The following is a 23319-nucleotide window of genomic DNA, read 5'->3' as shown; positions in this document are numbered from 1 at the left end:
CTTGTTGGAGATGGTCATTGCCTGGCACTTGTCTGGCGCGAATGTTACTTGCCACTTATGAGCCCAAGCCTGGATGTTGTCCAGGTCTTGCTGCATGCGGTCTTGGACTGCTTCATTATTTGAGGGGTTGCAAATGGAACTGAACACTGTGCAATCATCAGAGAACATCCCCATTTCTGACCTTATGATGGAGGGAGGGTCATTGATGAAGCAGCTGAAGATGGTTGGGCCTAGGACACTGCCTTGAGGAACTCCTGCAACAATATCCTGGGGCTGAGATGATTGGCCACCAACAACTACTACCATCTTCCTTTGTGCTAGGTATGACTCCAGCCACTGGAGAGTTTTCCCCCTGATTCCCATTGACTTCAATTTTACTAGGGCTCCTTGGTGCCACACTCGGTCAAATGCTGCCTTGATGTCAAGGGCAGTCACTCTCACCTCACCTCTGGAATTCAGCTCTTTTGTCCATGTTTGGACCAAGGCTGTAATGAGGTCTGGAGCCGAGTGGTCCTGGCAGAACCCAAACTGAGCATCGGTGCGCAGGTTATTGGTGAGTAAGTGCCGCTTGATAGCACTGTCGACGACACCTTCCATCACTTTGCTGATGATTGAGAGTAGACTGATGGGGCGGTAATTGGCCGGATTGGATTTGTCCTGCTTTTTGTAGACAGGACATACCTGGGCAATTTTCCACATTGTCGGGTAGATGCCAGTGTTGTAGCTGTACTGGAACAGCTTGGCTAGAGGCGCAGCTAGTTCTGGAGCACAAGTCTTCAGCACTACAGCCGGGATGTTGTCGGGGCCCATAGCCTTTGCTGTATCCAGTGCACTCAGCCATTTCTTGATATCACGTGGAGTGAATCGAATTGGCTGAAGACTGGCTTCTGTGATGGTGGGGATATCGGTAGGCGGCCGAGATGGGTCATCCACTCGGCACTTCTGGCTGAAGATGGTTGCAAACGCTTCAGCTTTGTCTTTTGCACTCACATGCTGGACTCCCCCATCGATGAGGATGGGGATGTTTGCAGAGCCTCCTCCTCCCGTTATTTATTTCAATGTGACGAACTTGCATTTGATTTACTCAATAAAAACCAGTATTCTAACCTTAAACCACGTTTCTTGAAAGGAGTTGCTGACCTGTTGTCACCGGTGATGCAGGCAGCACAAGTGCCCGTTGGCTGATCATTTTGCTCAAAGTAATGGGCATCAACATGGGCTTCTTCAGCTTTCCTCTTCAAGATCTCACCAAATTTATCTTTTCCAATGCACCCAAAGAAAGTTGCTACCTTATGAGGCTGCTGAATCATCCACTGCAATTGAAAAAAAGGAATTTTGTTTAAAATTGTGTATCAAGATTCAAAATACAAAAGCTGATTGTTTTGATGAGTTCAATTTCAAGACAGTTTGTCACCTCCCAAATTCATGCCCATCTTTCCCGCAATTCCATTTGCATCTCTACAATCAGGTTTCCTCCCGACACAGCACCGAAGCAACCCTAATCAAAGTCACAAATGACATCCTCTGTGACTGTGACCGTGATGCATTATCTTTTCATGTCCTCTCTGCAGCTTTTGACATGGTCGACCACACCATGCTCCTTCAACGTCTATCTTCCGTTGTCCAATTCAGTTGGACGACCCTCATTTGGTTCCACTCTTACCTATCTAATCGTAGCCAGAGTATTTCCAGCAATGGCTTCTCTTCGCATCCACCTTTACCTTCGGAAACCCTCCTCTTCCCCATCTATATGCTGTCCTATTGCGATATCATCCAAAGACATGAGGTCCCCTTTCACATGTACGCTGAGGACACCCAAGCTCTACCTCTCCACCACCTCTCTCGAAATCTGCACTACCTGTTTTGTCAGGCTGCTTCTCTGACATTCAGTCTTGGATGAGCCGCAATTTCCTTCCGTTAAATGGTGAGAAGACCAAAGCCATTGTTCCAGCCCCACCACAAATTCTGTACCCATGTCACCGATTCCATTCTCCTCCCAGGCCAACGGCTCAAGTTGAACCAGACTGTTCTAAACCGCGGCATCCTATTCAACGCTGAGCTGAGTTTCTGACCCCTCATATTCTCCATCACAAAGACTGCATACTTTCACCTCTGCAATATCGCTCGCTGCCACTCCTGCCTCGGCCCATCTGCCACTGAAACCTTCATCCATACCATTGTCACTTCTCACCTCAACAATTCCAATGCTTGCCTGGCCAGCCTCCCATCTTACCCCCTGCATAAATTTTAGCTTATCCAAAACTCTGCTGCCCATAACCTATCCCACACTCGGTCACACTCACCCATCGCCCATATTTTCACTGTTCTACACTGGCTCCTAGTCCCCCAGCATATCAAATTTTAAATTCTCATACTTGTGTTTAAATCCCTTTATGTCCTCGCCCCTCCCGATCTCTGTAACTTCCCCCAATTACCCCCTCCACCCCGAATTCATCATTCCTCAGACTCTGGCCTCTTGCACATCCACCCCCTCCTTTCGCCCCAACATTGGTTGCGGTCCCTTCAGCCATCTAGGCACATGCACTGGAAATCCCTCCCTATACCCCATCGCCTTTCAGTTCCCTCTTCTCCTTAAAAATACCTCTTAAAACCCAGCTCTTTGGCCAAGCTTTTGGTCACCTTTCCTAATATATATCCTTCATTGGCTCGGCATTCATTTTTTTCCTTACGCCTCTGTGAAACGCCTTGGGATTTTTTTTTCCCCTAGGTTAAAAGTAGAATTAAATGCAAGTTGTTGCTGTTGCTGATGACAATAAAATGCAAGGCCAATTGCGGCCAAAACTAGACAAGTACCATGAAAAGCAATACTATCCTTTCTTAAGTATCTTTGTAACTTTTATACTCACACCTCCAAAATCCTGATTTTATTATTTAAGGCTATTACATCCTGAAACTGCTCTATATCTTTTTTATAAGCTGAGTTATTAACAACATAACAGGTTATATTTTCCGTGCTTGGTACTTGGACTGCAGGACCAGTGTATAAAGAGCATGTGCTTGTTTGACATGAGAATAACCAATCATCTGAATCTTCTAGACCAGCTATAATTAGATATTGCAAAGGGAGCCTCAAGCCTGGATCGGGCCTCCCATCGGGAGCTTGCCAAAAGGTGGTGGTGGTGGTGGAGGGGGAAAGGGCATAATATGCACCATAGCTGCAGGACTTACGGAGGGCCTAAAAGGGCATGGAGTGAGGGGGGGGGGGGGTAGGGGAAGGGAGGGGAGGCAAGGATGTCAAAAGATTTTGGCAGCCTTTCCAAAGGTTATGTTGACCAAAAGAAGTACCTGGCAAAGCAAAGGTGGAAGAGTTGTTGGTAACTGTGTGATCTTGACTCACTGGTAGTGTCATTTGGTGCAGGCTGGCTACTGGTGTTCTTGCAGCAAATGGCACCACAGTTGTTCAGACCCTCCGGAGCAGTTGTCCTCAGTCTCTGCCAAGCAGGTATACCACTACGACCCGCAGATACAGTTCATGGCATTGACAGATGCAGACAGTCCAACTCTGGCATGCCTTCTATTATTTTGTACCACTTCTACCACAAAATACTGTTCTTGTGTTCCCCCTTCATTCATTTTAACTTGACTTGCTGACCAACGTGGAACTTTGTAGCTTGTAGTTGGATACCTTGCCACTCCCTGAGCTGCAGTGAAAGTTTGTACTGCAAGAGCCCCCTTTCATATCCCATTCTCTTTTATGCCTTTCCTGTTCTTCTATACTCTTGTAAATGCTTCAGGTATAGTTGGCTTTCTGGTGACTTTACAGACAATAGTCAGTTGTTTTTGTTTCCATGTAAACATTCCCTTTATGTTCTAATGTCAAAAAAGCAAAATATCAAAAAATAGCAATGGAAAAAATAAAAATCAGACATAAAAATCTTTGCTCCTTTGCAAACTCCTTTTTGCTTACTTCACCAACAGAAAATTGTACTCTGGCTCCTGAACACCCATTTTCATATTAAAATGAAGCTTTTACACTTTGAGACTTCCCAGCCCTTGCACACACATTCCACACCAGCAGGACCAAGCCCATTGCTGCAAAAATACTGCTGAAAAGGCAACATGTAATTATTTGTTTGCAAGAAACTCGACAAATACTTGAGTATATGAAGTCATTTGGCTCTACTTAAACATTCCCTTCATAAAAAAAACAGAAAACAAAACCAGCACTAAAAAGCCACTGGGGGAGCAAATGGATTTAATAAAATATAGACTAAAAAGCTTCTGCACCTTTAAGAACCCCTTTGAGCATGGGACTTTTGGCCCACTTCACAGATGGGAAATTGCACCCAGGCCCATTAACACCCATTATCACAGTAAAATGAAGCTTTTGTACTTTGTGATTTTCCAGCTGTTGCACACACATTCTAGAGGTAATAAAAAAAAAGTGTAAACATGGCAGGACAGAGGTAGTCATAAAAGTAGGTTCTCAATTTAAACACTTTTTTTTGAAAGCCTGGTATTGAGTGTATTTTAGTTGCCAAAGAAGAGTCTCTAGGACTCAAATTATTATTCCATAGTGGGAGGGAGAAGGTATTGCTGTGATTTTTCTTTTATATTGTGAACTGATTTCAATTTAAAAGAAGATTGAGGAATTTGGTACAAATACAGTAATTCATGGAAGTCCCTTGTCACAACTACTTATAGTGTCTCTTGTTTCAGGATGCCCACCAGAACTATAGCATAGATGAAAACCTCAAAAAGACAACCAGCATTCCAAACATCAATCTGAAAGATACTCTCTAAAGCATCTGACTCAATCACATCAGACTGAATCTATCACATTATGTAACATGAGATTCAAACGTGTGTATAAAATATAAATGAGCTTTTTCCCCCAATTCTGGTGCTTCCTCCCCTTATCACCCACCTTCTGCCAATTTTCTTTGCTCCACCACCTTTTCTGAAGGTCTTGTCACAACTGATAAATTACTTATGAAGTGGAGTCACGTGTTACCTAGACAAACATACCAGCCAATTTACACACAAGATCCCACAAATGAGACGAATGACCAGTTAATGTGTTTTTGGTGGTATTTGTTGAGGGAGAAATTTTGGCCAAGACACTAGCAGAACCCTCTACTCTTCTTCAAAGAGTGGTTTATTTTATGTTTACTTGAAGCACTGGAACAGGCAGGTGGGACACTGGTTTAACATCTCGTCTGAAGAAGGCCACTTCCCTCAGTACTGCACTGAAATGTCAGCCTAAATTATGTGCTCAAGTCCTAAAGTGAGGTTTGAAGCCACAACCTACCAACTGAAACATGCTGACCCTGTTTTTGCACATTGAACCGGCAACATTTTTGCCATTTTCTTGACAGGACAAGGGATCAATAACACAAAGGAAATGCAATTTACAAGGATAACCAGACCAGCCACATGTTTGGAAAGAATGATATGTCTGCAACAAAATCCACATCCGTCTGACGGATCATTTTCACAAGACCAGAAACTAAAGGAGTGGCTCTCATTAGAAAAAGGGAATTGGCATTTCTTAACCATAAACAGAAAGAAAACCAGATACAAAAGAAGATTTTTGAAGGTCGAGATGGATTTAGTTTGTTAGCATAAAGACAGAGTTTTGTGTTCATCAACAAAATTAAAACAGATAATATAGGCTCTTGCAAAAGATCTTCAGTGTTTTTTGTTAACCTGTATGATGGAAATCAAAAACAAACACAGATTTTTATTTTTAATGAAACTGGGGAAAAGGATGAGCTATTTTCAAATACAACATCTGGACAACATCTAACATCACTGCAATTTCATGCACAGTTGGTAATAGGGCATATCTGTGCTCCTTTCCATAAGGGTTGCACATATGGCTGATACTGCTGCTCTAAGAAGTTAATTCCAGATTATGATCCACAACTGTTTCAGTTTGTATGGTATCTTGGATATGTCTGGGCTGATGGCTGTCTGCCATCTATGCCTCCTGTTCCATTAGTGCAACACATTCTCTATGGATTCCTACCAGATTACACACTCAGTGCAGGGCACCAGAGTCAAATTCAGTTATACAGCAACCAATGGCAACTAACTTTCAAATGTACCGCCTGAGTATTCAAGAATAGATTTTCAAATCTAGAGAGCTCAACTATTTTTAAGAAAATCATCTACCAGTAAAACAACAGATTTATACTTATGTATATAGTTTTGGATATGTGCAATGATTACACAACAAATTATAGAGTATTATATATTTCATAAGTGGTACAATGATGAATGAAATTAACCAGTAATATAGTATTATTATTGGAGTTATAACTTTATGAACTTCTCTGATATTGTACAAATACAATTGTTGGTTCCCAACATTAATGATGCTTTGGAATCTGTTTTGTTACTTGTGGTGCTCTGCTGATGCTCAGGTTTGTAAATGCCTTCAACAGTTACCACTTTGCTCAAAGAAAATCTTTGAACTATTTATATTTTCACTGGTGTAAAATAACGCCAGACATTATGAAAGTAAGAGCATTCACAGTCAAACACACCTTTAATTCAACAACCTTTCCATGCAAGATCGGCTTCATTTAGCTGCTTTTACGTTGATCTTTAGATTTCTATAGCCCAAGTTTCTCACAAACAGCAGCTGAATGAAGGTAAAACTCCTAGGGCTCGAATTTAGCAGGCCTGCGGGTTCCCAGCGGGTGGTCCTCCGGGAGCGTCGAAAACGCAGACGGCGAAATTAGTGGGTTGCCCACGCGATCGTAGCAGGCAACACACTAATAGGAATCAATTACCTGCTCCTCCGGGGTCCACGGCGCTGGCCTGCGCGTCGGTCGGGCTGCGCATGCGCAGTACGATCTGTCAGCTGGAGGCTGTCTAGTTAAAGGGGCAGTCCTCCACTGACAGATGCTGCAACCAATGGAACAAATTGCAGCATGGAGCAGCCCAGGGGGAAGGCTGCTCCCAGTTTAATGATGCCTCAGCCCAGGTATCATCAGATGGGGTGAGGAGGAGGGGGAGGACACAGATCTTCCCCCCGGCGGGCGGGAGGAAGCGGCCTGCCTCTGCCACCAAGAAGGCCTGGCTCGAGGTGGCAGAGGGGGTCACCTGCGCCACCAACATATGGCCCACCTGCATACAGTGCAGGAGGCGCTCCAATGACTGCAGTAGGTCAGCCACAATGAGAACACGAAGTCTTTCCCCTACACTCCGTCTGCCACAACACTGCCCCCACCCCAAATCTCCTTCGGCACCGCCAACACTATTCTGTCACATCACCCTTCATACCCACTCACACCCCGTCCTCATCTTACCTCCACCTACTCACCTCGCCAGTACTCATCCTGCCACTAACACGCAACCCAATCCTCATACAATCTCATGGCTCCATCCCATACTCACCCTCTCGTGCATCTCCCTCACGGCCAGCCTCACTCAACCTGCCACCACCTGTGCTGCAGCCACAGGGCATGCATCACATATGTGCAGTAGGCAGCATAAGGCAAACGTCTCGTCAGCATGAAGGGGGTGCACAAGGGTGTCTGAGGGTTTGTCATGGGTGTTACCCATATTGAATTTCAGAGCAACAAACAGCACACATTATATTGACACCACCACTGCCATGTCTCCGCGAATCCTGTCCGTTGTGTCCAATAATGCCCGCTCCTGGGTATCACTATGAGGACCCACCACTGATGCCACCCATCGTGTTACTGCAGAGTAGGTGCAGGTGTATTTGCAGGGCTCGTCCGCGCATACGACTGAGAGACATCGGCGGTGTAGCCGGCTGCACCCTGGAAGGATGCGGAGGAGAAGGTGTGGAGGGCAGTGGTGACTTTGCCAGCGACAGGTAAGCAGTTGGTGCTGGGGCCAGCCAGGAGCAGCTCGGCATGAAAGAGGCTGCAGATCTCCACGACTACATGTCGAGCGAATCTGCGCCTCCCTGTGCACTGCTGCTCGGAGAGGTCCGGGGAGCTGCGCCTCGGTCTGTGGACCCTGTGGCGAGGGTAGTGCCCTCTGCGACGCGTCTCTCTCTGCGGTAGCCCTCCCTCCGGCTGTGCAGGTGGGCGTGCAACAACACCGTGTTGGGGGGATCCACGTCTCTGCGGCGGACGGCGTGGACTGCGAGGCTGCTGGTGCTGGTCATGCTCTTCGTCCTCCGAGGGTGTCCACACACCACCCAACTGGCAGGTGTTGGTCTGAGGGGTTGTGCAGGGTAGGTGGGTGGTTCCTCGGACTGGGGCTGCGGTTTCGTGTCGGTCTGTCCTCTGGCTTGGCGGGGGGTGGTGGAGGGCAGGGGTTGCCCTATGTGACGCGGTGGCCTCCTGCGTGGGTGAAGGCTCTCCCCCGTGGAGCGCACCTTGGCACCTGCCACAGGCTGCTGGCTGCAACACGCCTGGTTGGAGGGAGACTGTTTCCCCCAGTGTGGGAAACTCACTGCCTTGAACCTAAAATCCCACACTTCCTCTTTTGACAGCTGCTTCAGCTCATTAACTGACCACAACGAGCAAGTTAAGTACACTCAAGTGGAACCCCGCTGGCTTTAATTGCCTGCGGGATTCCCACCAGCGGGGCTTGCGCGCGCAGCCCCGCACGTCAGCGCGGTACCCGGAAGTGGCCGGGATTTCGTCGCGATCCGGTCACGTGACCGGAGATCGGGATTTTCGGGGCCACCCCGCTGGTAACCCGCCGGAAACCCGACCCTAAAATCGAGCCCCTAAATTTAATTCAACCATCAGCTCGGAAGACCGATGTTTGACTGGGTCTTGGCACCTGTCTCCAGTTTAACTCTGGCCACTAAAGTGCTGCGTGGGTGGCAGCAAGATCTGGCAGCATGCAAGGAGCACCCCCTTGCTGACGTTACATTATGAAATGACATTATATACACCACAGTTGTGATGAGATCATGACGCAATAACTTTCTGCTCGTGCAGTGGTCAATTGGTAACAGCCACCTTGTACCTGCACAACCATCCCGAATGCACTTTTCTGCCAGTTCAGAGGGAGACGATTATGCTAGTGTAGGGTAAGTTCAAGGGAACAGTGCTTTTAGGCTGCTCTCCCAGGACCTCACTGGTATAAAAGAGCCTTCTAGCAATACAGCCAATTTCCTGACACACTTGTACCATCAAAGTGATCAGGTGTTCATTGCTGAGGAAAGTATAAATATCTTGAACTGCTAGTGGGCACTCCAAGGTATTGCTGTTGAGACTTGTCCTGTAGTGGCACAAAGCTGTGACCCTTCCCCCATAAACATCTGGTGACACTCACTGACATATATAATGCCATTTGAGTAAGTTAACAGAGGGTGCCTTGAGTTCCTGGAGCCTTACCTCAGCCTCAAGATTAGAAGGGGAAAAAATTGTCAAGAAATACATATGCAAGTATAGTTAAAAAAGAGAACACTTCAATTCTGTAATACCTATAAGGCACACCGCATAAAGCTTTTACAGTAAATGTGACAGTCTCAATTAATTTGGGGTTGTATTCTCTAGAGTTTAGAAGGTTAAGGGGTGATCTGATCGAAGTTTATAAGGTATTAAGGGGAACAAATAGGGTGGATAGAGAGAAACTATTTCCGCTGGTTGGGGATTCTAGGAGTAGGGGGCACAGTCTTAAAAATTAGAGCCAGACCTTTCAGGAGTGAGATTAAAAAACATTTCTACACACAAAGGGTGGTAGAAGTTTGGAACTCTCTTCCGCAAACGGCAATTGATACTCGCTCAATTGCTAAATTTAAATCTGAGATAGATAGCTTTTTGGCAACCAAAGGTATTAAGGGATATGGGCCAACGGCGGGTATATGGAGCTAGATCACAGATCAGCCATAATCTTATCAAATGGTGAAGCAGGCACGAGGGGCTGAATGGCCTACTCCTGTTCCTATGTTCCTAATAGATACGTGTATTAACCAATCACAGAGAAGATATGGATCTGACCTCCAACAATGTTACACTCCCTCAATGCTGCATCAACCTAGATTTCTCAAGCACAGGTATAGGACTTGATTCCACAGCTTTCTGAATCAGAGGAGGGAGTGGTACCAAATGAGCCAAGCTGAGCACTGTTGAAGGAATTCATGGAGATGACAATGGACGTGAACATCCGAACTTCCAACAAACAAGGATGCAGGCAGATTGTTTAAAATTAATATTCAGCATTCAGAGTAACAGTCAGCAACTTTGACAGTTTGCCCAAAAACTACAATTACATCTGCAGCTCATTTTCAAAATGCATTCAACGCTCAAAAAATGGTTTCCTAACTTTTTTTTACATTTCAAAAGAACCTTGTAATTGTGAAAATCCATTCAGTTGTTATTGGAGAGATTGCCTACAACAGAACTCCAATTAAATTTCAGTTCACTACACAATGCTACAAGGTCTTCCAACTAAGATCCACAACCTTTCCACAAAGTAATGGAGACATCTATTGGTGAGTTCCTCAAACACACACAGTTCCTCAACTCAAGGATGGCGAAGCAGGCACGAGGGGCTGAATGGCCTACTCCTGTTCCTATGTTCCTAATAGATCTCTCCAATCTCTCCAATAACAACTGAATGGATTTTCACAATTACAAGGTTCTTTTGAAATGTTAAAAAAAAGTTAGGAAACCATTTTTTGAGCGTTGAATGCATTTTGAAAATGAGCTGCAGATGTAATTGTAGTTTTTGGGCAAAGTGTCAAAGGATATTATTAAACTAGAAAGAGTGCAGAAAAGATTTACTTGGATGCTACCAGGACTTGATGGTTTGACTTATAGGGAGAGGTTAGATAGACTGGGACTTTTTTCCCTGGAGGGTAGGAGGTTAAGGGGTGATCTTATAGAAGTCTATAAAATAATGAGGGGCATAGATAAGGTAGATAGTCAAAATCTTTTCCCAAAGGTAGGGGAGTCTATAACGAGGGGAGAGATACAAAAGGGTCCAGAGGGGCAATTTTTTCACTCAAAGGGTGGTGAGTGTCTGGAACGAGCTGCCAGAGGCAGTAGTGGAGGCGGGTACAATTTTGTCTTTTAAAAAGCATTTGGACAGTTACATGGGTAAGATGGGTGTATAGAGGGATATGGGCCAAGTGCAGGCAATTGGGACTAGCTTAGTGGTATAAACTGGGCGACATGGACATGTTGGGCCGAAGGGCCTGTTTCCATGTTGTAAACTTCTATGATTCAACAACAATAATAATTTGCATTTATATTGCGCCTTTAGTGAAGGAAAATGCATCAAGGCACTTTCACAGAGGTGTAATCAGACAAAAATGGATGCTTGGACAAGGGAGATATTAGATGAGGTGACCAAAAGATTGGTCAAAAAAGTTAGGATTTAAGGTGGGCCTTAAAGGAGAGTGAAGTGGAGAGGTGGCGGAGTTTAAGGAGAGAATACCAAAGCGTGGGCATAGACAGCTAAAGGCATAACCATCAATGGTGGAGCGAAGGGATTGGGGGATGCACAAAAGGCCAGAAGTCAGAAGAATGGAAAGTTTGGTGGGGAAGGGGTGTTGTAAGGCTGTAAGAGGTTACGGAGAGAGTAATGGGTGAGGCCATGAAGGGGTTTCAACACTAGGATGAGAATTTTAAATTGGAGTCATTGGGGTGACGGGTGAGTGGGGGTTGGGCGAGATTCGATAGAGGCTGCAGAGTTTTGGATGAACTGAAGTTTATGGAGAGTGAATGATGGGAGGCCAGCCATGAGAGCATTAGATTAGTTACGTCTAGAAGTTACAAAGGCATGGATGCGGGTTTCAGCAACAGATGGACTGAGGCAGGGGCGGAGGGAGGCCATGTTATGGGGGTGCATATCGAGGCAATCTTTATAATGGAGAATATGAGATGGGTAGCTCAGCCCGGTCTAACAGGATGCTGATTTTGCAAACAGCCTGGTTCAGCCTGAGACAATGACTGGGGAGGTGGATTGAAACTGGCGAGGGCCGAATACGATGGCTTCAGTCTTCCTGATGTTTATCTGGAGGAAACTGGTTCATCCAAGATTCAGCTACAGGAATACATTGTTAAAAACAATTCAAGGCATTGCCGAGAAACTGAAGTTATGAAAAGTGAGCAGAAAGTAAACCAAATTCCCTTACATTAAATCCCCACCCCAAAAATGTATCCGTCCAGCTTTGAACCCAAGTCTGTCAATTCTGTACATTTCATAACTTTAACAATTTGTTAATAGGTAAACTCTGAATGATGTTGGATCCTGAGAATAAGTTGTGAACCTTTTTCATGTAAACTTCACAGAATGGTCACTTCAAAATTTCAATTGTTTCCACTTGTAACGCTTACATCATCATTTTCTTATGACTAACATTAATTAAGTGGAGAAAATGTTTAACCCAACAGTGATTTATTTTATTTATTGAATTACTGTGGAGAAATAAATATTTCATACAACAGTCTAATCAACTAAATAATGTCAGATTTAGCAAAAAAACAATTTGAATATTTTTCTTACTGGATTCAAACCCCTGACTAGCTTGGAATCTTTTTAGGAACTGCTTCTGTTTACCACAGCTTCTGAATAAATAAATAGATTGTTTCGTCAACTACTTTCGGCAAAAGATGCGTTTAAGTAAAAAGCAATGATTAAGATGCATGCCTGTACGCAAATGTCATCCTGAAGTCAATCATAGTTGCCCAGTCTTGGACAGCATGTCAAAAACACTTGTTACTCCAAGCATTTTATAAGCATTACAAGAGAAAAGGTGCAGTTTTGAACAAGAGAATAAAAACAAAATTTTTTTTTTTGAAAGAACATTTTGTCCTCAGGAATTAGAAATACATCAGACATACCCTAATCTGAGTGCGACAAGGAAGTTACACCCGTTAAAATTATTTCTTTGGGTTGGAATATGGAATTCGCCAGATGGAATAATTCTCATACAAACCTTTTCAACAGAGGCAATTCATTGTAAATGCCACGATTCAAATAAATTACAATAAATTCCCTGAAGGTACGAATTTAGATGCAAGTAATTTTTTAACTTCACTTACTAATTCATATATGATCAATTAGGAGTCAAGAGATAAAAAATATATCGGTTTACCCGTGCCCCCATCGCACAACTTTTTTTTTACTGGAAACAACCCTTTGTGCCAAAATGTGTATATTTTTATATTCCATTAGTACTTCTTCTTTAAGTGTTAGCTGGACTCAGTGTAGTAGTCTTGCCTCAGTCAGAGGGTTGTGGGTTTAAACCCCCATGCAGGACTTGAGCATATAATCTATGCTGACACATCAGTGCAGTGCCAAGGGAGTACCGCATTGCATGACTCCCATCTTTCTGATAAGATGTTAAACTGAGTTCCTGTCTACCTGTTCAGGTGGAAATGAAAAAGATCCCATGGTACTATTAGAAAAAGAGCAGGCGATTTCTCCCGGTGTTCTGGCCAAAATTTATCCCTCAATCAATACGACTAACAATAGACTGACTGGTCATTCATCTCATTGCAGTTTGTGCGTTCTTACTGTATGCAAATTTGCTACCACATTTGCTTACATAACTGTGACTACACTTCAAAAGTAATCTATTGGCTGTGAAGTGCTTTGGGGCAACCTGAAAGGCACCATATAAATGCAAGTTCTTGCTTCATTCATTCCTTCTCTCTCAAACACCATTTTCAGGGTCTTCTTTCACATGTGTAGATTAGTACCTCAGAAATGGAAATTGATCAGCAACAATTGGCATAACATAATAGATAAGGAATCTGGCAGTGGTTTAGATTCCAAAAATGGGTTACGTTTCTCATCCTGCCGTAACATTTTGCCACGTCCCATACTATTTTTATGTGTTAATATTGTGCACTTTTGTATTAATTTGAGAGAATTCTAAGTGATCATATAATATGTAACAACTTGCATTTATATATATATATATATATATATATGACTCTGATCTTTTGTCACATTAACACAGTGGATAATCACAATTTATAAAGCACCTTATTTTTCTGATAACCCTCAAAAGAGATTCAAATATTATGAATTACTCTGAAGTGACTTGTTATTTAGGCAAACTAATAAAATGAGTGAGTGAGAAGTCTGTCCAGCTTCAAGAAAGTAAAGAAACACATGACTGCTTTAATGAACACATGTTGCAAAAAACAATCCCTGGTATGTGATGATGTACATATTTTTTTCCTGTCAAAGTGACTTCAGAAAGATCAAATTTAATATTGTTTTGATGCTTTTATATTGAACAGAATGATATTTACCTTCAAAGCCATAATAATGGTTTCCCAGCTTTCAGTACTTTTCCATGGCTGGACAAAAGGAGGGCAGGAAAGAGAGGGCAAGCCTTATAAATACCATATGGTGGATGCACTTCAGCTCAATCAACATGTTCAAGCTACAAGTTTAAAGTGACTAATGCAAAGCACATAGACCATCCCCCAGCCAAGCTTGTTGTGTGTTTTTACTGTGGTCTTTTCAACACCTGGAACTCTGCTCACATTTCATTTCCTGGACTACTCTGCCATCAGGATCACACTGCTCTGCTAGACCACACTGTACAACTTGGCTGCTGTGACTCTGCCACTCAATTGCTTCAAAAGTTCAAGGGAACTTGTTCCAGCTGACAGTACCCATCTTCCCACCTCCTGCTGTTATCTTCTGAGCTTTAGGGCTGTACTTTCACTGCACTGCTGGCTTTGCAGCTTTGCTCTGCTGCTGTGCTGGACAGAAATCTGCCTTCTCCTGGGCCAAAGTCCGTTTCTCCAGTAACTTCTGGGCTTTACTGTGACCTCCAGCTTTGTTGCTGCTTTCTATTAAATCTGTATTCTATGTTGGACGGCCTCTATTCCAGTAACTGGTCTGCTTCTATGGACTCAGTTTTCTACTCCTCCACTGGGAATTTTTCACTCACTGAGCTAACTTTGGTCTGTTCCTGTTGGTTCCACTTTGGATCACAGAAAGACAAATCGGAATATTTTCTTAATGACTAGGAACCGTGAAGGAGCAATAGGATTTCAGTGTCCATGTACGCAAGTCACTAAAAGCTAGCGGACAGGTACAAAAAGTAATCAAAAAGGCTGATAGAATGTTGGCCTTTATCTCAAGGGGGTTGGAATTCAAAAGTTAGGAAGTGATGCTTTAGTTGTTCAGAGCCTTGGTCAGGCCCCATCTGGAGTAGTGTGTTAAGTTTTGGGCAGTGAACCTCAGGAAAGGTATATTGGGCTTCAACTGAATGGCCTACTCCTATTCTTATGTTTTTAAATTTTGTACTTTTTGGACAACCTGACATAAATTTGAGACATTTGTTTTCATATTTCTGCATCCTTATTTTATTCCTTTCTTGCTGTCCCACACAATTTCTGTCAGCATATATTTACATTCTAGCTTGGCATCAATTAACCAATAGTTAGCATTTCTCCCACATGGAACTGGCTTAAACCTCTTCAAAGCTCCAAAGACATAAAGCCATGTAACTTCTTATAAAATGAAAGGCCTCAGAAGAATTTGCTCACTTTGGGACAGTTCTTAAATTAAAAGAATGCTGTACCATAAAAAATTATCAGTCTGTTAACACCACTCTCAAAATATAAAAATTCTTGATACATTCAACTATATCCTCACATAATATCAAAGCTGCAATTTAGCACCTAAATGTAGAGAAAGATAAGTGAAGAAAATAAGTAGAATACATAAAAGGAAAGCAAGCAAATCAACAGCTGAAAATTGGCCGTGTTTTCTAAGTTATCTTCTTCTCTTTCCCTTTTACCTTGAATAGGTCACGAAATCAATTGGCACATGCAAAGGTCTAAAATGTTTTGACCATTATAGTGAAATTATTTTCATATATATGTCTTCAGCTTCAGCTATTATAACCACCTTCATGACTTCTGTAACCGCTGATGTAACGATACAGCATTTCAGCCATCAAACCAATCAAAACATGCAATTTTTATTTAATATATGCAGCTTTACAGGCTGCAACCAGAGACAGAGCAGCTGTCCCATGAATTTGACCTTGTTAGTTACTAGGAACACAGAGGGCAAACCTAATAAACACCTAATGGTGGATGCACTTCAGCTCAATCAACATGTTTAAGCTATAAGTTTAAAGAGGCTAATGCAAAGTACAAAGACCATCCCACAACCCATCTTGTTCTGTGTTTTTACTGCGGTCTTTTCAACACCAATGTGGAAAATTGCACTGGACGTCCACGAAGCAAGCACATCCAATAATTAAAAGCACATTTTAACCTGCTATAAATTCTTAAGAGGTCAACTGAAACTCAAACATGAATTCTAACATTTGCGTTTGCTAACCCAGTTCAATAACATGGCTCTCTTTTTAAACACAGCAAAGTGTGCTTCTGTAATACTATATTCAAACTTAATTTTCATCAGCAATTAGCAGAAACGCTAATTGTGAGGTGAGAAATATCTCAATGTAAACTAACCTACTGTGGGACAATTATACACAAGTGTTATAATCCTTCAGCCTTTACAAGTTCACTTCTGTGAGAGATCTCCTTACACTCCATTCCCCCTGCCCTCCCCACACACAACAAAAAGGCCACCTCATTGGTTTGCCTTCTGTACAACAGCACAATTGGCACCACAACATGCCCCAATTAACTATAAACCCCATCTGCAAAATTAACCCAATAGTTAAGCTGCCTTCTCAGGTACACATAAAAGACCCCATGGCACTATTCAAAGCAGGAGTTCTCCCCGGTGTCCTGGCCAATGTTTATCCCTGAACCAACATCACCATAACAGATGCTCTGGTCATTATCACGATGCTATTTGTGGGACCTTGCTGTGCGCAAACTGGCTGCCATGTTTCCTACATTACAACAGTGACTACACTTCAAAACTACTTCATTGGCTATTGTGCGCTTTGGGACGTCCTGAGGTCATGAAAGGAAGGAGCTATATAAATGCAAGTCCTTTCCTTTCCTTTAAGACAAAGGTGGATTTTACGAGTATAACAATAAGGAATAAATAATAAAAGTACCAAAGAACATCCCAAACATCATCAAAATACCCAATTTACTTTTTGCCACTTCAACCCAACAGAAAAGCATTGCAATAAGGGGAGTTTAGAACAGTTTAAACTGACTTTGCCATCCTTATTTTCAGGGGTTGTACCCACTGAAATTAAATCACAATTGTGTGTTGCTTGTATGCCATGATGGGCAAGTCAAAATAAAAAATCAATTTGAGTTGAATAGCTTCACACAGGAATCAATACCTAAAAAAGTTACTATAGTTTCCAGCATAATAATGTAATGATTTTGCTCTTTATAATAAACTTATGCACAAATACAGGGATTGCCTCTGAGCACTAAGCAAAGGTCAGGGACCTCGCCAGAGGAAAGGGAAGAAAAGCAGAAGAGCCTTCCAGACTGGTTACCTGTCACCCTCTCAGATGGGATGCTGCACAGCTTGGGTGATATCAGAAAGGGAAATGGTATCTTGCAAAAAGTATACCAGATACTTGAATCATCTGACATTCTGCTTAAGCTGTGCCACTAATTCAATACACATGCTGTAACATAAGTCTTCAGCACGCTGTCTCTCCCTAACTGAACCTGACAAGTTCCCTTCCACCAACCCAATTTTCCATTTCATGCCTCCAGCATCTATATCCTCCTGTATAATCTAAACCCGATTTATGTGTCCACTGCAAAATATTTACGACCCAAAAAGCCATCGCCTGGATGCTCCGAATCACTTTGGCTTAAGCAATAATTGAGAGCAATGAAACATATCATCTATCCAGGGATGTACTGAAAAATATGCCACAACATCCTGAATTTACTGGATATGCTTTTACTCAGCTCTTTTCCTTGATTTGGTTGTATGTTACACATAATCGATCACTGTCTTCTTGATACTAAGGTATGGCTACTGTGCAGTTGTCTTCAGCTTAATTAGACAGCGGTAGATATGGAAAGCAGTCATATCTGAAAGAGAAGACCATATGTTTTACATTGTAGTCGATCTCCCATGGTGTTGCACGTGGGGAGTCAAGATCAAGTCCAATGTTCAGGTCAAGCAGGTTAGAAAGGAGTGGAATAATTGGACCTAGGTGGGGGGGGGGGGGTCAAGGGAAGGAACAGAGCGAGGGAGATGTTTGGAGAAGGAGATGGAGAAGGAGTGAGAGGGAGACAGAGAGAACCAAACAGAGTATGAGACAGAGACAGAAAGGAGGGTTCTTCTTCAAAGTGGAGATGGGGGAAGTGGATAGAGAGAGAGGAGGGAAGAAGAAGAGAGTAAGGGAACGCAGACATGAGATGGAGGAGACGGGGCAATGGTGGATAGGGAAAGAGTTGGGCTGCACTGAGCCAGGTCCAAATTCCATTGTTGAGGTGGGGGAGAAAAAGAGCATGTTTTTTTTTCTCATGGGGAGGGGATGTTTGGCGAGGAGTTGCTTCTAGGTGAGGGTCTAAAACAAGGAAGAGTTGGTTCTAATTTCAGCTGATGAAGCAAACATCCTTCCACAATTCAAAGACTACAAGGACACAGAAAACTCACATTATTTCCAGCACTACTTTAGCAAATTACATTAACAATGGTGGCTGCTTGACCCTGGGCTATGCTACATTACCAGACATAATGATTGTTGGGTCACACTTCAGTTCACAGGGAGCAAGGGCTCAGTTATGGGAGTGATCCTTGGCACTGAGCCTGAAACAAACATGTGATGATCACTCTAAAGTCCTAACAAAGGCTACAACTTTGCTGGCTAACTGGCATGGATTCAGCGCTGAAATTAAAACCAAAACAAACCTGGTGGGAGTATGAATTTATGGATTCAAATAGAATTCAATTAGCGACGGGGATTGTTCTCCATGAATTCTGAGTCCCGCCAATGTAAACATTTTTAATTTATAATTTCAAACTTATAAAAAAAAGCTAATTCTCAGCTTACTGTTCATTTTTAGAAGGGATACTCTGTAAAGTACCATTTCCTATATCCTGCTCTTAAACTCCATATACCTCTTCTGGGTGACATTTTTTACTCTACCAGGTGCAATTCAGTAGCTGCAAGATATCTCTTCTCATTCTCAGTTTCCTGATCTAATAAAGAGATAAATTGGATCGGGTGCGCTTTACATTCCCAGCAACTCACCGACACTAGTGACCCTCTGGTTTGTAGAAAAGTTGGAAGCCCTCACAGTATTGCAGTAAACATTTTGTGCATCTATCTCCTTTACTGATAGCAACATCCAAAACAAAAAAGACAGGTTGATTAATTGCAGAAACAAATGGAAATCTGATCCAGCAATAAGTCTTGATTAAAAGAAATGATGCACCGCATTTATTCAATGAACTTCACTACTGTAGAGAATAATCATTTCCAACAATTTTCCACTCCCAAAACAATTCTACTTTTAGCTTTTGATTTTTTATAAGGGGGAAGGAAGACTTCATATGTACAAACAAGCTTCATAACTATTTTTTCCAAATGCAGTACACACTTCTCTTTTTAAAACACACTCAAAGAAATACATTTCTGCACTGGAACTTTTTCAAACTTGCAAGACAAATCATCAATAAATTAAGTTTTTCGCTGATCTGAAGTAAAAAAAATCTCAAAATAGCAAAACAATTTTATTTAATTCATATGGCACAATGAATTAAATGATGGGTTATCAAATCAACAGGCAGTTTTCAGGCAGGCTGAGTATCTAGAATAGACTACTCCAACTACTGCTACATTGCTAACATATTGCAGTATACACATTTTTTCAAGGCAGATTTTAAACAGAGATAGAGAGAGAGAGAGAGAGAAAGAAATGAGTTAATGTGCTGTCACCTGACAGGACAAATACAGGTATAATCCTCCATACATTGAGGGGAATTAAGGGCAAGCCAGCCAGCCCAGGCCAGTCGTGCACATTTGCTGTGGCCTGTTACAGAAATGTACTATATTATTGGAGGTAGCTTCAGTGCAAGTCTCCAGTCCACTTTATGCTGGTAAAGTTAGTTGGTACGAAGAGGCTCTGAAGAGGAGAGAAGAGAAAATAATAACTGTAATGTGAAAAAATAAAAAACAGTGCTGGACCCTGAAGTGAATAACACCTGAGAACATAAGAACATAAGAAATAGGAGCAGGAGTAGGCCAATCGGCCCCTCGAGCCTGCTCCGCCATTCAATAAGATCATGGCTGATCTGATCCTAACCTCAAATCTAAATTCATGTCCAATTTCCTGCCCGCTCCCCATAACTCCTAATTCCCTTTACTTCTAGGAAACTGTATATTTCTGTTTTAAATTTATTTAATGATGTAGCTTCCACAGCTTCCTGGGGCACAAAATTCCACAGACCTACTACCCTCTGAGTGAAGAAGTTTCTCCTCATCTCAGTTTTGAAAGAGCAGCCCCCTATTCTAGGATTGTGCCCCCTAGTTCCAGTTTCACCCATCCTTGGGAACATCCTTACCGCATCCACCCGATCAAGCCCCTTCACAACCTTATATGTTTCAATAAGATCGTCTCTCATTCTTCTGAACTCCAATGAGTAGAGTCCCAATCTACTCAACCTTTCCTCATATGTCCGCCCTCTCATCCCCGGGATTAACCGAGTGAACCTTCTTTGTACTGCCTCGAGAGCAAGTATGTCTTTTCTTAAGTATGGAGACCAAAACTGTATGCAGTATTCCAGGTGCGGTCTCACCAATACCTTATATAACTGCAGCAATACCTCCCTGTTTTTATATTCTATTCCCCTAGCAATAAAAGCCAACATTCCGTTGGCCTTCTTGATCACCTGCTGCACCTGCATACTAACTTTTTGATTTTCTTGCACTAGGACCCCCAGATCCCTTTGTACTGCAGTACTTTCCAGTTTCTCGCCATTAAGATAATAACTTGCTCTCTGATTTTTCCTGCCAAAGTGCATAACCTCACATTTTCCAATATTGTATTGCATCTGCCAAATCTCCGCCCACTCACCCAGCCTGTCTATATCCCCTTGTAGGTTTTTTATGTCCTCCTCACTCTCTACTTTCCCTCCCATCTTTGTATCATCTGCAAACTTTGATATGTTACACTCGGTCCCCTCCTCCAAATCGTTAATATAGATTGTAAAGAGTTGGGGACTCAGCACCGACCCCTGCGGAACACCACTGGCTACTGGTTGCCAGTCCGAGAATGAACCATTTATCCCAACTCTCTGCTTCCTGTTAGATAACCAATCCTCCACCCATGCCAGAATATTACCCCCAATCCAGTGATTCTTTATCTTGAGCAATAATCTTTTATGTGGCACCTTGTCGAATGCCTTCTGGAAGTCCAAATACACGACGTCCACTGGTTCCCCTTTATCCACCCTGTACGTTATGTCCTCGAAGAACTCAAGCAAATTTGTCAGACATGACTTCCCCTTCGTAAAGCCATGCTGACTTTGTCCTATTAAATTATGTTTATCCAAATGTTCCGCTACTGTCTTCTTAATAATAGACTCCAAAATTTTACCCACCACAGATGTTAGGCTAACTGGTCTATAATTTCCAGCCTTCTGCCTACTACCCTTTTTAAATAAGGGTGTTACATTAGCAGTTTTCCAATCTGCCGGGACCTTTGCCGAGTCCAGAGAATTTTGGAAAATTATTACCAAAGCATCCACAATCCCTACTGCCACTTCCCTCAAGACCCTAGGATGTAAGCCATCAGGTCCAGGGGATTTATCCACCTTGAGTCCCATTAACTTACTGAGTACCAATTCCTTAGTGATTTTAATCGTATTTAGCTCCCCCCCCCCCACTGAGAGCCCCCAGTTTGTCCAGTGTTGGGATATTCTTAGTGTCCTCTACTGTAAAGACTGAAACAAAATATTTGTTCAGCACTTTTGCCATCTCCATGTTTCCCACCATTAATTTCCCGGTCTCATCCTCTAAGGGACCTATGTTTGCCTTGGCCACCCTTTTTCTTTTTATATAACTGTAGAAACTCTTGCTCTCTGTTTTTATATTTTTTGCTAATTTATTTTCATAATCTATCTTCCCTTTCTTAATCAATCCTTTAGTTACTTTTTGCTGTCTTTTGAAGACTTCCCAATCTTCTATCCTCCCACTAAGTTTGGCTACCTTATACGTCCTTGTTTTTAGTCGGATACTATCCTTAATTTCTTTACTTAGCCACGGATGGCTGTCATTTCTTTTACGCCCTTTTTTCCTCAGTGGAATATATTTTTTTGAAAGTTGTAAAATAACTCCTTAAATGGCTCATGTACCGTCTTACCCTTTAATCAATTCCGCTCTCATACCATCATAGTCTCCTTTATTCAAGCTCAGCACGCTTGTTTGAGAACCAACCTTCTCGCCCTCTAATTGGATATGGAATGTAACCATGTTATGGTCACTCATTCCAAGGGGATCCTTAACTAGGACATTAATTAATTAATCCTGGCTCATTACACAGAACCAGGTCCAAGGTTGCTTGCCCCCTTGTAGGATCAGTTACATACTGCTCAAGAAATCCATCCCTTGTTGCTCAATGTACTATTACAGACTCTGACAAGGTAAATACTCAAAAAAGTTCTCTCCGAGTTCATACACTACATTTTGAAAATCATTCAAAATAGAGCCCATATAAAAATACACAAAAATACACAAATAATATATTTGCTGGTGAAAACTTTAATGGATTGCATTTTTTAGTAAAAGCGATTCACTAAAACATAAATAGGTTTATATTTTCAGTAGCTGTGTTGCTTTTGATGGCAACAGAACATACCAAGGTTTGCTCACATGCAAATAAACCTACAAGTGGTAAGACTTCTATGTGAAAGAGGCATGTTCAGTGTCTGTGCATTTGGCAAAGCTGCTCTGGCCACAGGGAGACATGACTGGATTTCAGAACATATACAGAGATAGATGTGGTTTCCAGTGTGACTATTCTGGAAAGGGATCAAATGTCTGATGGGAGGTGAGCACTCCATCAACTTTGTAGAAAACCCTATTGAATATTTTAAAATTATTACAGAAGACACTTCATCCTTTCCAGATTCAAAAATGAGACACGTAAATATTCAACATTCCCATTTTTAAAAGAAAACCAGTAATAATTTAAATGTCACATTTCACAGGTTGAGGCAACAAAGTACTGAGTGAAGTGAACCAGAATACAAACCCCCATCAACAAATGTCACAGCAATTCAGAATTAGATTGCAATGCTATGAGATCATTTCTTTCTCACCTTTAATAATTATATACAAACATCCATGTTAAGTAGAAAATGCTCATGGAATACTGGTAATCTATTTTAATGATCTTCAGCTCTTAAACTTTAGCATGCCACAACCAAGTTTACTGAATCTTGGGTCCAACAAATTTACTGCTCCACGGGCAACCATAAAAGAATGCATTAAAGATTGACAAAGACACATGAACCATGTTA

At 42.3% G+C, this 23319-nt stretch overlaps 1 protein-coding gene across 3 annotated transcripts in view; it reads right to left on the bottom strand.

Moving 5' to 3' along the window:
• The window catches only part of LOC137304093 (adenosine kinase-like), a 215844-nt gene that overhangs the window by 92736 nt on the left and 99789 nt on the right, over nucleotides 1-23319 (bottom strand). For 2 of the 3 annotated variants that reach the window (XM_067972565.1, XM_067972567.1), the window contains exon 5: nucleotides 1108-1313. In XM_067972565.1, coding sequence (XP_067828666.1) covers nucleotides 1108-1313 — 206 coding nt within the window. The remainder of the gene's footprint in view (nucleotides 1-1107; nucleotides 1314-23319) is intronic. The other variant, XM_067972566.1, reaches the window with a different exon arrangement.

This window comes from Heptranchias perlo, chromosome 36 (genome assembly GCF_035084215.1).
Source record: "Heptranchias perlo isolate sHepPer1 chromosome 36, sHepPer1.hap1, whole genome shotgun sequence".
Taxonomy (NCBI): Eukaryota; Metazoa; Chordata; class Chondrichthyes; order Hexanchiformes; family Hexanchidae; genus Heptranchias; species Heptranchias perlo.
This window is presented reverse-complemented; position numbering and strand designations above follow the sequence as displayed.